General features: G+C 51.2%; 1 protein-coding gene across 1 annotated transcript in view; it reads left to right on the forward strand.

Moving 5' to 3' along the window:
* LOC147088305 (prolyl 3-hydroxylase 1-like) overlaps window positions 1–13,821 on the forward strand; it is a gene marked incomplete at its 5' end in the record, with an annotated part of 143,386 nt that overhangs the window by 21,968 nt on the left and 107,597 nt on the right. The window contains 3 exons of the mRNA XM_085977008.1: window positions 8,417–8,548; window positions 9,794–9,933; window positions 10,597–10,686. Coding sequence (XP_085833134.1) covers window positions 8,417–8,548; window positions 9,794–9,933; window positions 10,597–10,686 — 362 coding nt within the window. The remainder of the gene's footprint in view (window positions 1–8,416; window positions 8,549–9,793; window positions 9,934–10,596; window positions 10,687–13,821) is intronic.

Below are 13,821 nucleotides of genomic sequence, written 5' to 3' on the forward strand. Positions count from 1 at the left end.
TGAATGGTAAAGGCTATCTAATAGTGATTGACTACTATTCTAACTATCCTGAGATGGCGCTGCTCTCAAGCACCACAGCAAGCAGTTTCATAATGCATGCTAAATCCATCTTCGCCAGACATGGAATTCCCAGGATTGCCGTTAGCGACAATGGTCCGTGCTTCAACTGTAAGGAGTGGCAACAGTTTGCAGCACAGTATGACATTCAGCACATCACATCCAGTCCTTTGTATGCTCAGTCAAATGGTAAGGCAGAGAAAGGTGTTCAAGTTCTCAAACAGCTACTGAAGAAAGCGACAGAAAGCAAGTCTGATCCTTATCTCGCCCTGCTGAGCTACTGAGCCTCACCTTTAGACTCTGGTTCTTCACCTGCTGAACTCCTAATGGGTCACAAGTTGCGTACCACGCTACCCTGCTGTGCAAAAGAAAAGCAGAGTAAGGAACTGAGACAGAGACTTCAACTGTTAAAGCTGAAACAGAAATCATACTATGACAAGTCATCCAAAACTCTGAAACCATTGACAAGGGATGATGTTGTCAGGATTGAGGACCCAGATGCATGGAACAGGAAAGCTACAGTTCTTGAGGAAGTAGGACCAAGGTCATACACTGTTAGAACTGAGGAAGGACAGATTCTCAGGAGTAACCGCCATTCCCTCCTAAAAACACAAGAAACTATCCAAGAGCGAATCGATGACAATGCAGCAAATGAACCTTGTCACTCACCACCAGAACAATCTAACACAAACACACATACAGGCTCTCATGAAAACACATCAGACTTAGCCGTGCTGAGAAGATCCACACGTGAAGTAAAAAAGCCTGATAGACTTAATCTTTGAGTATAAAGTAAAGCTTTGAAAATGTGTTGACTGTTGTGAAAATGTTTATGTTTATAGAGCACTAACAAAAGTGTTGCTGATATCATCTTTATCGTGTTTCTTGAAAGTTGATTGATATTGATTTTGTTTATCCTCAAAGAAAGGGGGATGTAATGATCAGTAACCTGTCATTCTAGAATGGTACACTAGGTGGAGCTGTATGTATATAAGAGTGGGACTACCCACGATGCACTAGGCTACCCAGAAGGCAGTAGTCAAGATGGATGCTGTACAAGTCCACATGGCATGAATAAAGTGACTAGCTGGAAGCTAGCTGTTCATAATGAAAACGACTAGTTATTAATGAACATAACACCGATGTTGCCTGGCCTGCTGAGTTTTTCCAGCATTTCCTGTTGTTATTTAGGATTTCCAGCATCTGCAGTATTTAGCATTTGCTTTTTTTTTATGGCCTTGCTAATCTGTGTCGCAACATTTAGTGATTTGTGTATTTGTACTCCAAGATCCCTTTGTTCCTCCACCCCGCCCAGACTCGCACCCTCCAAGTGAAAAGTGACCACCTTATTCTTCCTACCAAAATGTAATACCTCACATTTATCATTCACGGGAACGGCAGCTTAGTGGTTATGTTACTCGACTCGTATTTCCAGAAGTCCGGCGCGACGATCCGAAGACGGGCGTCCAAACCGCACCACGGCAGCTGGGGAACTCAAACCCAGCTAACCAAATCAATCTGGACCAAAAACTAGCATCAGTCTGTAAGGGTGACCCCGAGCTTCTGGTCGCCTGTCATTTCAATTCACCGCCCCATTCCCACTCAGACCTCACCGTACTCGGGCTCTTGCATTGTTCCACAGAATCTCAGCGTAAGCTCGAGGAACAGCACCTCATCTTCCGATTAGGCACTTTACAGCCTTCTGGACTCAATATCGAGTTCAACAATTTCAGATCATAATCTCGGCCCCTATCATATTTATATATTTTTTATCCACACCTTTTGGTTTGTGCCTTTTCCTTTTTCTCTCTCCCACATGGCAGCTGTCTCTCACGCTGCCAGCGCATTTCACACTTCATCTAGAGCCATCCTTTGTCTCTTTACCTGTCCTATTACCATCTTGTCTCGCCTTGAATACCTCTTAATGTCTCTTCACTTCTCACAGAACTTCCCGTTTGTTCTTTCAACCCCTCCCCCATTTCCCAGCCCCCAACTTGCTTTAAAATCTGTTTCATTTCCTGCTTTTTTTTCTCAGTTCTGACGAAGGGTTTCGACCTGAAACGTTGACTCTGTTTCTCTCTCCACGGACGCTGCCGGACCTGCGGAGTTTTTTCCAACTTTTTCTGTTGTTATTTCAGATTTCCAGCATCCGCAGTATTTTGCTATCGTTTTAAGTTAGCTTCAGTAATGGTTTGTGTTCAATGCTGGGCACCACACTTTAGGAAGGAGAACATAAGAACATAAGACATAGGAGCAGGAGTCGGTCATTCGGCCCCTCGAGGCTGCCCCGCCATTCAATAAGATCATGGCTGACCTGATCTTGGCCTCAACTTCACTTCCCTGCCCCCTCCCCATAACCCTTCACTCCCTTATCATTCAAAAATCTGTCTATCGCCACCTTAAATATATTCAATGGCCCAGCCTCCACAGCTCTCTGGGGTAGAGAATTCCAAAGATTCACGACCCTCTGAGAGAAGAAATTCCTCCTCATTTCCGATTTAAAATGGTTTCCCCTTATTCTGAAATTATGCCCCCTAGTTCTAGATTCCCCCATGAGGGGAAACATCCTCTCTGCATCTACCTTGTCGAGCCCCCTCAGAATCTTATATGTTTCAATAAGATCCCCTCTCATTCTTCTAAACCCCAATGAGTATAGGCCCAACCTGCTCAACCTTTCTTCATAAGACAACCCCCTCATCTCCGGAATCAACCTCGTGAACCTTCTCTGAACTGCCTCCAATGCAAGTATATTTCTCCTTAAATAAGGCCTTGGAGAGGGTGCAGAAGAGATTGACTAGAATGGTACTGATGCGCTATCAATAACTCAAAAGACTGAGATTAAGCGAGTAACTAACAGGCTTTTATTAACAAGAGAATGAAGGTCTGCCTCGAGTGGTCGACCGGTCCAGAATACAGAGGGACTGTGGAGCAGTCACCTTTATACCTGGATTCGTGGGAGGAGTCAGCCGAGGCATGTACAGACATGTACACAGTGGAATACAAACAGTGGTTTACCACATTCACCCCTTGTTTAAAATTGAGTCCGGAGGGGTGAAGTGTATTAAAAGTTAGTGTATTGGAGTCTCTCCGGAGGTCTTGTCTGCCGCTGTGATCGACGTGGCGACGGCAGGGGTAGTGAAGCTTCCGGCGTCGAGTCCCGCGTAGGCTGGGGCACTGGTGTGTAGTCCTCGTAGATGTCGAGCGGGTCGCGGGGCCCAGGCCTGCCGTCTGCTGGGGCTGGATATCGGATCATGGGGGGGGGGGTGGTAGTGGGTAACTGCGGCCCCCGAGGGTGCGAGGTCTCTTATGGAGACTGTGTCCTCCCGCCCGTCCGGGTACGCAATGTAAGCATACTGGGGTTTGGCGTGGAGGAGGTCGACCCTATCGACCAGGGGGTCTGTTTTATGGGTCCTCACGTGTCTTCTCAGTAGGACCGGCCCTGGGGACGTCAGCCATGGCGGTAGCGATGTCCCCGATGTGGACTTCCTTGGGAAGACAAACATTTTCTCATGAGGGGTGGCGTTAGTGGCAGTGTAGAGCAGTGACCGAATAGAGTGGAGCGCATCGGGGAGCACATCCTGCCAGCGGGAGGTCGGAAGGCCCCTAGACTTTAAGGCTAGTAGGGCGGCCTTCCAAACTGTCGCATTCTCTCTTTCCACCTGTCCGTTCCCCCGGGGGTTGTAACTGGTGGTCCTGCTTGTGGCAATACCCCTAGCTAGCAGGTACTGACGGAGCTCGTCGCTCATAAATGATGAGCCCCGGTTGCTATGGATATAGCTGCGGAAGCCGAACAGGGTGAAGAGGTCGTTCAGACCTTTAATGACCGTGGCACTGGTCATGTCCGGGCAGGGGATGGCGAACGGGAAACGGGAGTACTCATCAATAATATTGAGGAAGTACACATTGCGGTCGGAGGAGGGGAGAGGCCCTTTAAAGTCAACGCTCAGGCGCTCGAAGGGGCGAGTGGCTTTTATCAGGTGAGCCCTGTCTGGTCTATAAAAGTGCGGTTTGCACTCAGCGCAGACTTGGCAGTTCCTGGTCATGGTCCTGACCTCCTCAATGCAGTAAGGCAGGTTGCGGGCCTTGATGAAGTGGAAGAACCTGGTGACCCCCGGGTGGCAGAGGTCATTGTGGAGGGCCCGCAGTCTATCGATCTGCGCGCTGGCGCAGGTGCCACGCGATAGAGCATCCGGGGGTTCATTGAGCTTCCCGGGCCGGTACAAGATCTCGTAATTGTAGGTGGAAAGTTCGATTCTCCACCTCAAGATCTTGTCGTTTTTGATTTTGCCCCTCTGCTTGTTGTTAAACATGAAAGCAACTGAACGCTGGTCAGTGAGCAGGGTAAATCATTTTCCGGCCAGGTAGTGCCTCCAATGACGCACAGCCTCCACAATAGCCTGGGCCTCCTTCTCAACAGCGGAGTGTCTGGTCTCCGGGCCCTGGAGGGTTCGTGAAAAGAAGGCCACGGGTCTCCCCGCCTGATTGAGGGTAGCGGCCAGGGCAAAGTCGGACGCGTCGCTTTCCACCTGGAAGGGGATGGATTCGTCCACTGCGTGCATGGTGGCTTTGGCAATGTCTTCCTTGATACGGTGGAAGGCTAAGCGGGCCTCTGCCATCACGGGAAAAGAGGTGGACTTGATCAGCGGACGGGCCTTGTCCGCATAGTAGGGGACCCACCGGGCGTAATAGGAGAAAAACCCTAGGCACCTCTTCAGGGCCTTGAGGCAGTGGGGCAGTGGGAGTTCCATAAGGGGACGCATCCGGTCGGGGTCGGGGCCGATGACCCTGTGTTCCACAACACAGCCAAGGATGGCGAGGCGGGTTGTGCGGAATATGCACTTCTCCTTGTTATACGTCAGGTTGAGGAGTTTGGCAGTGCAGAGGAATTTTTCGAGGTTTGCGTCATGGTCCTGCAAGTCATGGCCGCAGATGTTCACATTGTTCAGATATGGGAAAGTGGCCTGCTACGCATTTTGATCGACCATCCGGTCCATCTCCCTTTGGAAGACGGAGACCCCGTTGGTGACGCCAAAGGGAACCCTAAGGAAGTGATAGAGGCGGCCGTTTGCCTCAAAGGCAGTATACTGGCGGTCCTCAGAGCGGATAGGGAGCTGGTGGTACGCTGATTTCAGGTCAATGGTCGAGAAGACGCGGTACTGCGTGATCTGGTTGACCATATCAGCTATGCGGGGGAGTGGGTAGGCGTCCAGCAGTGTGTAGCGATTTATTGCCTGGCTGTAGTCGATGACCAGGCGCTGCTTCTCGCCGGTCTTAACGACCACAACCTGGGCTCGCCAGGGGCTGGTGCTGCCCTCAATAATCCCTTCCTTCAGGAGCCGCTCCACTTCGGTTTTAATGAAAACCCTGTCCCCGGCACTGTATCGCCTGCTGTTTGTGGCGATGGGCTTACAGTCGGTGGTGAGGTTAGCAAACAGTGGAGGGGGGGGGTGACTCTGAGTGTGGAGAGGTTGCACCTGGTGCGCGGCGGGCAATTTGGAAGCTGCTGGCTGCGGACTGTGAATGGGGGGAGGGGTCCACCGTACGCCATCGTAACACTTTTAAGGTGGCACTGAAAATCTAACCCCAGTAGAACGGCAGCGCAGAGGTCGGGCAGGACCAGAAGTTTAAAATTATCGTACACAGTCCCGTCTACTACGAGTGTCACCACGCAGTAGCCACCAATGTCCGCCGACTGGGACTCGGAGGCCATAGAAATCCGCTGGTGCGCAGGCAGGACTGGGAGAGAGCAACGCCGCACCATGTCGGGGTGGATGAAGCTCTCCGTGCTCCCAGAGTCAATAAGGCAGATTGTTTCGTGACCATTTACCTTAATGTCCATTGTGGAACTGGCCAGCTGGTGCGGTCTCGCTTGGTCCAGTGTAACGGAGGCCAGCGTAGGGGTCGGTGTGTCGCTGCGGGTATCAGATGAGGCGGTGTTGGGGGCCTGCTGCGTCCCGGCTGTCGTCCAAGATGGCGGCGTCCATGATCCCCATGTGGCTGGAGGCGTCCAAAATGGCTGCTGTTCCGGTGGTTCGCACATGGCTGGGGAGGCCCAAGATGGCGGCCCGCACGGCCCACACGTGGCGCTGCTGGGGTTCGGGGTGGCTTTGGCCCTGCAGATGCTGGCGTAGTGTCCCTTCTTCCTGCAACCCGAGCAGATCGCATTTTTCGCCGGGCAGCGCGCTCTGGGGTGTTTGGCCTGGCCACAGAAGTAGCATTTCTGGCCTTGGGGCACTGCTGTCTGGCCTTGGGACCCTGCTGCGGTAGTTGGGCCGTTGCTGGGATGTGGCTGGGGTGGCACGGCGCTATGAGACGGTCCTACCGTGTCCCAGGCTGTCGTTCCCCGCGGCGTCCACGGTGCAGAGGAGTAGGCATCCATGCCCCGGTAGGCTGCATCCAATGATAGTGCGAGTTCAGAGGCCTTGTTGAGGTCGAGGTCACTCTGCTCCAACAGTCGCTGTCGGGTGTAATTGGACCTGTGGCCCGCTACAAAAGCGTCCCGGATAAGTTCCTCTGTGTACACGGTGGCCTTTACATCCTTACAACCACAGGCCCGGCCAAGCACAGACAGTGCCTGAAGGTATTCCTTGGTCGATTCCCCAGGTTGTTGTTTACGACTCCCCAGAAGGTGCCTGGCGTACACTTCGTTCACTGGGCGCGTGTACTGGTCCTTGAGGAGCTTGATAGCATCCGCGTACGAGGTCGCGTCTTGGATGGCCGAGTACACTCGGTGGTTCACTTTGGAGGTCAGGACATCCAGTTTGTCCTCGTCCGATTTGATTGCAGCGGAGGCGGTCAGGAATTTTTCGAAACACCTAAGCCAGTGAGTAAACTTGGTGGATGAGTCCGCCTCCCGATGATCTAAGTCCAGGCATGCTGGTGTGAGGATCTTCTCCATTATAAAAATCTTGTTAATAAAATTGATGCGCTATCAATAACTCAAAAGACTGAGATTAAGCAAGTAATTAACAGGCTTTCATTAACAAGAGAATGAAGGTGCGCCTCGAGTGGTCGACCGGTCCAGAATACAAAGGGGCTGTGGAGCAGTCACCTTTATACCTGGATTCGTGGGAGGAGTCAGCCGAGGCATGTACAGACATGTACACAGTGGAATACAAACAGTGCTTTACCACAGGTACCAGGGATGAGGGACTTCAGTTATGTGGAGAGACTGGAGAAGCTGGAGTTCTTCTCCTTAGAGCAGAGAAGGTTAAGAGGAGATTTGATAGAGGTGTTTGAAATCATGAAGGGTTTTGACAGTGTAAATAAGGAGAGACTGTTTCCACTGGTAGAAGGGTGGGGAACCAGAGGACACAGAGTGAAGGTGATTGGCAAAAGAACCAGAGGAGGAGATGAGGAAAAAATTTCTACAACGAGTTCGCAACCTTGGTGTCATATTTGACCCCCGAGATAAGCTTTGACCACATATCTACGCCATAACTAAGACCGCCTATTTCCACTTCCATAACATCGCCCATCTCCGCCCTTGCCTCAGCTCATCCACTGCTGAAACCCTCATCCATGCCTTTGTTACCTCTAGACTTGACTATTCCACCGCACCCCTGGCTGGCCTCCCACATTCCACCCTACGTAAACTTGAGGTCATCCAAAACTCGGCTGCCCGTGTCCTAACTCGCACCAAGTCCCGTTCACACATCTCCCCTGTGCTCGCTGACCTACAGTGGCTCCCGGTTAAGCAGCACCTCGATTTCAAAATTCTCATCCTTGTTTTCAAATCCCTCCATGGCCCTCGCCCCTCCCGATCTCTGTAACCTCCTCCAGCCTCACAACCCTCTGCGCTCCTCTAATTCTGCCCTCTTGAGCATCCCCAATTATAATCGCTCAACCTTTGGTGGCCGTGCCTTCTGTTGCCTGGGCCCTAAGCTCTGGAATTCCCTCCCTAAACCTCTCCGCCTCGCTACCTCTCTTTCCTCCTTTAAGACGCTCCTTAAAACCTACCTCTTTGGCCAAGCTTTTGGTCACCTGCCCTAATTTACCCTTCTGTGGCTCGGTGTCACATTTTATCTGATAACAGTCCTGTGAAGCTCCTTGGGACGTTTTACTACATTCAAGGCGCTGTATGATTGCAAGTTGTTGTTGAGTTGTTCTGATCTGGATCGCAGTGTCTGAACGGGTGGTTGGAGCAGATCCAAGAATCACTATCAAAAGGGAATAGGTTAAATACTTGAAACATTGCAGGGCTATGGGGAAAGTGCAGGGGCGTGGGATTAATTGGATCGCTCTTTCCAAGATGGGCCGAATGGCCTCCTCCCGTGCTGTATCATTCTACGATTCTCTGACTCTGAGTTACTGGGGGGGCGAGTTGCTGGTCTAACTCCTGTCTCCTCCCCCTCCCCAGATCACTATGTCCAGGTGCTGGGCTGTAACCAGGGCTGCGTGACGGAGGTCGCTACCAAACCGGGCAGAGCGGCCGCCATCGATGACTTCCTGCCCTCGCTTTTCAGCTTCCTGCAGTACGCTTATCACAAAGGTGGGTGGGTGCGTGGGCTGGCACTGGCCGCCCGCGGGAGACGGGCAGCAGCGGGCGACCGTGACGACTGCCCTCGCCCGCTGGTGACTTGTCGCCTCGGGTCGGACGAGGTGGCCGGTGGTCGGAGGGGTTTGCATCTCGCGGGGTGTCGGGGGGTTAGCGTCGAGTTCGGCACAGGGTCGGATGGGGATGAGTGGGGTGAGGGGCGAGCGCGTCGGACAAGGGGAGTTGATGCTGGTCAGAGGTCGGACGGGGGCGGAGCTTGGGGAGTCAGATGTGCGATTTAAGGTGGGACGAGGGATTCGGGGGTTGGACAGGGTGTCAAGGTGTCCGATGAGGGGCTTGGGGTCGGACGAGGATGGGGTCGGGGGTCGGCCAGTGGTGTCGGATGATGGGCTTGGGGTCAGACGAGGATGGGGTCGGGGCTCGGCCAGTGGGGTCGGATGATGGGCTTGGGGTCAGACGAGGATGGGGTCGGGGGTCGGCCAGTGGGGTCGGATGAGGGGCTTGGGGTCAGACGAGGATGGGGTCGGGGGTCGGCCAGTGGGGTCGGATGAGGGGCTTGGGGTCAGACGAGGATGGGGTCGGGGGTCGGCCAGTGGGGTCGGATGAGGGGCTTGGGGTCAGACGAGGATGGGGTCGGGGGTCGGCCAGTGGGGTCGGATGAGGGGCTTGGGTTCGGACGAGGATAGGGTCGGGGGTCGGCCAGTGGGGGCGGATGAGGGGCTTGGGGTCGGACGAGGATGGGGTCGGGGGTCGGCCAGTGGGGTCGGGGGTTGGCCAGTGGGGTCGGGGGGTCGGCCAGTGGGGCCGGATGAGGGGCTTGGGGTCGGACGAGGATGGGGTCGGGGGTCGGGGGTCGGCCAGTGGGGTCGGGGGTTGGCCAGTGGGGTCGGGGGGTCGGCCAGTGGGGCCCGATGAGGGGCTTGGGGTCGGACGAGGATGGGGTCGGGGGGTCGGCCAGTGGGGCCGGATGAGGGGCTTGGGGTCGGACGAGGATGGGGTCGGGGGTCGGCCAGTGGGGCCGGGGGTTGGCCAGTGGGGTCGGGGGGTTGGCCAGTGGGGTCGGATGAGGGGCTTGGGGTCGGAGGAGGATGGGGTCAGGGGTTGGACGGAGGGGTCGGGGGTCGGGCTATGTTAATGAGGTACGGGGGTTGGCAGTGTGGAGGGGGGTTGATTGGCGACACAATGCCGGACTCCAGTCACTGACGCTCTCTCTTTTCCTTCTGTCCCATGGACCCACAGTGGGGAATTACGAGAAGGCTGTGGAATGTTCCAGAACCTTCCTCATCTTCCATCCCGAGGACCGCTCGGTACATCAGAACCTGCCGTTTTACGAATCGAAACTCACAGCAAACCGGGCAGCGGAGATCCTGCCCAGGGAGGTGAGACGCTTTCACTCGCGCGTGGTCCACAGTGAGTTTCACTTGCCTGGCACCTGTCCCGCAAAGTGACCCTCGACCCCTGTCCTGCACCATGACCCATGACCCTCGAACCTTTCCCGACCCCTTGTCCTTAACCATGACTCTCGAACCTTCACCTAACCCCTTGTCCTGCACCATGACCCCTGACCTGCACCGTGACCCTCGAACCTTCATCCGACCCCTTGTCCAGCACCATGATCTCTGACCCCCTGTCCTGCACCGTGACCCTCGAACCTTCATCCGACCCCTTGTCCAGCACCATGATCTCTGACCCCCTGTCCTGCACCGTGACCCTCGAACCTTCATCTGACCCCTTGTCCTGCACCATGATCATTGACCCCCTGTCCTGCACCGTGACCCTCGAACCTTCATCTGACCCCTTGTCCTGCACCATGATCTCTGACCCCCTGTCCTGCACCATGAACCTTGAACCGTCTCCTGACCCCGTCCTGCGCCGAGGGTGTGGTCTACAAGCCCCAGGCCTTGTCTGTTCTGGCTGTTCTCCAGGAGTTGACTCTCGGAGTTGTCCTGGCCAAGGTGACTACAGAGGAGAGTCACATTCTCCGCTCGAGTTACGCGGAATCGATGCTCTTTCACTTCCCTCTTTCGATCCTCCTGTTTCAGGACATTAAATGGTACATCGAGAAATCCCTCTTGGAGAAAGAGATGTTATACTTCACCATGGATACTCTGGGCATTCCCTTCAATGACCCGGTAAGATTCACCAAACCTTTGCCTCGAGGAGTCAGCCACAGCTCAGTGGGTGGCACACTCTCCGTCTCTCTCTCTCTCCGTCTCTCTCTCCCTCCGTCTCTCTCTCCGTCTCTCTCTCTCTCCGTCTCTCTCTCCGTCTCTCTCTCTCAATTCAATTCAATTCAATTCAAATGCTTTATTGGCATGAAAGTTTATAGAGAACCATATTGCCAAAGCTTACATTGCAAAAAGGTACAGTTTTCTAACATTCTGTAGGTGTCAATCGATTTGACATTTGTTGGGTACATACAATATTACTTTTAAACAATATTAATTTTAAACAGTCTTTGTACTTCATTTGGTATGTTCAATATTAATTTTAAACAGTCTTAATTTTAAACAGTCCTCAGGTTGTGACATGTTGTTACATATTTGGCCCCAAGGTATGGTCTGTCTCCTTCTCCTAGGACTAATCTCAATTTTGACAGATCATCCAATTCCTTGAAATCTGGGGTTGTTTGGCTTAGCTTGTTGAATAATATGTTTCTTGATGTGTTGAATTTTTCGCATTTTAGGAGGAAATGCATTTCTGTTTCAACCTCGCCAGCCAGACATTGATCGCATATTCTATTCTCTCTAGGCTGCCAGGATTTCTTGTATCTGCCTTTTTCAATTTCCAGTTGGTGGTTGCTTAGTCTGTACCTGGTGAGGGTCTGTCTCTGTTTTGTGTCTCTGATGGTCGTGAGGTAGTCTGCCAGTTTATATTCTCTTTTTAGGGCCCGGTAACATTCTAATCTGCTTTGGCTTTCGGTTATTTTGTTCCAATGTTCCAGGTAGGTTTCTTTGCATTTTTTAATGATTTGATTCACTCGGATTGGTGTTTGGACGGCTGTGTTGGTCTGGGGCTGGTCAGGGTCCGGCTGAGTACTTAGTTTCAGTAGCAGCTGACTCAGGGGACTCTTTTCTGGGTTTAGCTCTTGGGTCTGAAAGGCTTTGAAATGAAGGGTGTCTGGGGAGCTAGATTTGAGGTGATTTAGGAAGTTTAGTGCTCGTTTTTGGATGTTTATTATCAGTGGGTATCTGCCTAGTTCGGCTCTGCATGCATTTGTTGGCGTTTTTCTTTGGGTGCGAAGGATGCTTCGGCAGAATTCTGCATGTAGGGCTTCTATTGTGTGTTTTTCCCATTTAGTGTAGCTTTGGTGATTTAGCAGGCCCCATACTTCACTACCGTACAGTGCAATGGGCAGGATTATGCTGTCAAATATTTTGAGCCAGATTTTGATTGGGATTTGGATGTTGTAGAATTTTCTTTTTATTGCATATAGGGCTCTTCGGGCTTTTTCTTTTAGTGCATTCACTGCTATGCTGAAGCTCCCTGATGCTGTAATAGTTAGACCAAGGTAGGTGTAGCTCATAGTGTGTCCTATAGTGGTATCACTGAGGGTAAACTGGTATTTGTTTTCCTGACATCTGGGCCTTTTTTGAAAAATCATGATGTTGGTTTTCTTTAGATTTACTGTTAGAGCCCAATTTTGGCAGTATTTGTCGAGTAGGTCTAGTTGTTGCTGTAATCCCTGTTCTGTGGGAGACAGCAGAACCAGGTCGTCCGCATAGAACAGGGATTTCACTTCTCCATCCAGGAGACGGAGACCTGGTGACTCGCTTTGCTCCAGCATGTCTGCTAATTCATTTATGTATATGTTGAACAGGGTCGGGCTCAAATTGCAGCCCTGCCGGACGCCTCTTCTCTGGTTGAAGAAATCGGTGCGTTTGTCTCCAATTTTGACCCCGCATTTGTTTTTCAGATACATTGATTTAATAAGGTCATAGACTTTGCCCCCTATTCCACACTGAAGAAGTTTATAATAGAGCCCTTCGTGCCATATAGAGTCAAAGGCTTTCTTGAAGTCGATGAAACAGGCGAATATTTTCCCATTTTTTGTTTGGTGTATATGTTTTCCAATGAGGGTGTGAAGGGTATAGATATGGTCGGCTGTGCGGTGTTTTGGAAGAAAGCCTATTTGGTTTTTTCTGAGGATATTATGTTTGTTAAGAAAATCAAGTAATCTACTATTTAGAATACTGCAGAATAACTTCCCTAGACAACTGTTGACACAGATGCTGCGGTAGTTATTTGGGTCTGATTTGTTTCCACTTTTATATATGGGGGAGATTAGTCCTTGGCACCAGATATCGGGAAAACAGCCTGAGCGTAATATGATGTTGAATAGTTTGAGTATCGCACCCTGCATCTCCATATTGCTGAACTTGAGCATTTCATTTTTGATGTTGTCTGGGCCACAGGCTTTCTTTAGGTGGAGAGATTTTGTTTTTGTGGCCAGTTCTTTCCATGTGATTGGGGAGTCTAGAGGGTTTTGGTTGTCTTTAAATGTTGCTTCTAATGTGTGGAGTTTTTCTGTGACCTGATGTTGACTTGGGTTTGTTTCGTTTATTGGGATGTCTTTGTAGAGGTTTTCAAAATGTGTTCTCCAGATGTCTCCATCTTGGATTGGTAATGCTTGCAATTGTGTTGTACTCAGGTTATTCCACATTTCCCAGAATTGTTTTGGATTGGTGGAGTTTTCAATTTCTTCGAGTATTTTGTGGGTATAGTTTTGTGTTTTGTTCCTAATGGTGTGTTTATATCTTTTGAGGGTTTCATTGTATCTAGTACGTAGGTCCGGATTGTTTGGTTGGCGATGCTTTTGGTTTGATATTTTTCTCAGGTCTTTTCTGGCATTTTTGCATTCGTGGTCAAACCATTTCTTATTTTTATTTTGTCTTTTGTGACGCTTCCTCTTCTGTTTCACAAGGTCGGCTTTTACAGCTGCCTCATGGAAGATCATATTTATATCCTCTATGGCCATGTTTACACCGTCTCTGGTGATCTCGTATGGGTTTTCTTTAAATTTTGATATTTTTCTTGTGAGATCAGGTGACTTTAGTGCTGTGATGAATTTTTCTCCACTGTCTGGGGCCCATCTGTATGTCTGGTTTATTTTATGGAGCTTACTGGGTTCCTTTTTTGTGTCTGTAGTTTGGGCAGAAAGTTTAAGGTACATATTTATTTGGTTATGGTCTGAGAGGGGGGATTGCTGCCTGACAGTGAATGAGTTGATATCGTAGGGGTCCAGGTCAGTGATTGTATAGTCCACC

This window comes from Somniosus microcephalus, unplaced genomic scaffold (genome assembly GCF_052327205.1).
Source record: "Somniosus microcephalus isolate GS21.2 unplaced genomic scaffold, FLI_Smic_1.0 unresolved_chr4, whole genome shotgun sequence".
Taxonomy (NCBI): domain Eukaryota; kingdom Metazoa; phylum Chordata; class Chondrichthyes; order Squaliformes; family Somniosidae; genus Somniosus; species Somniosus microcephalus.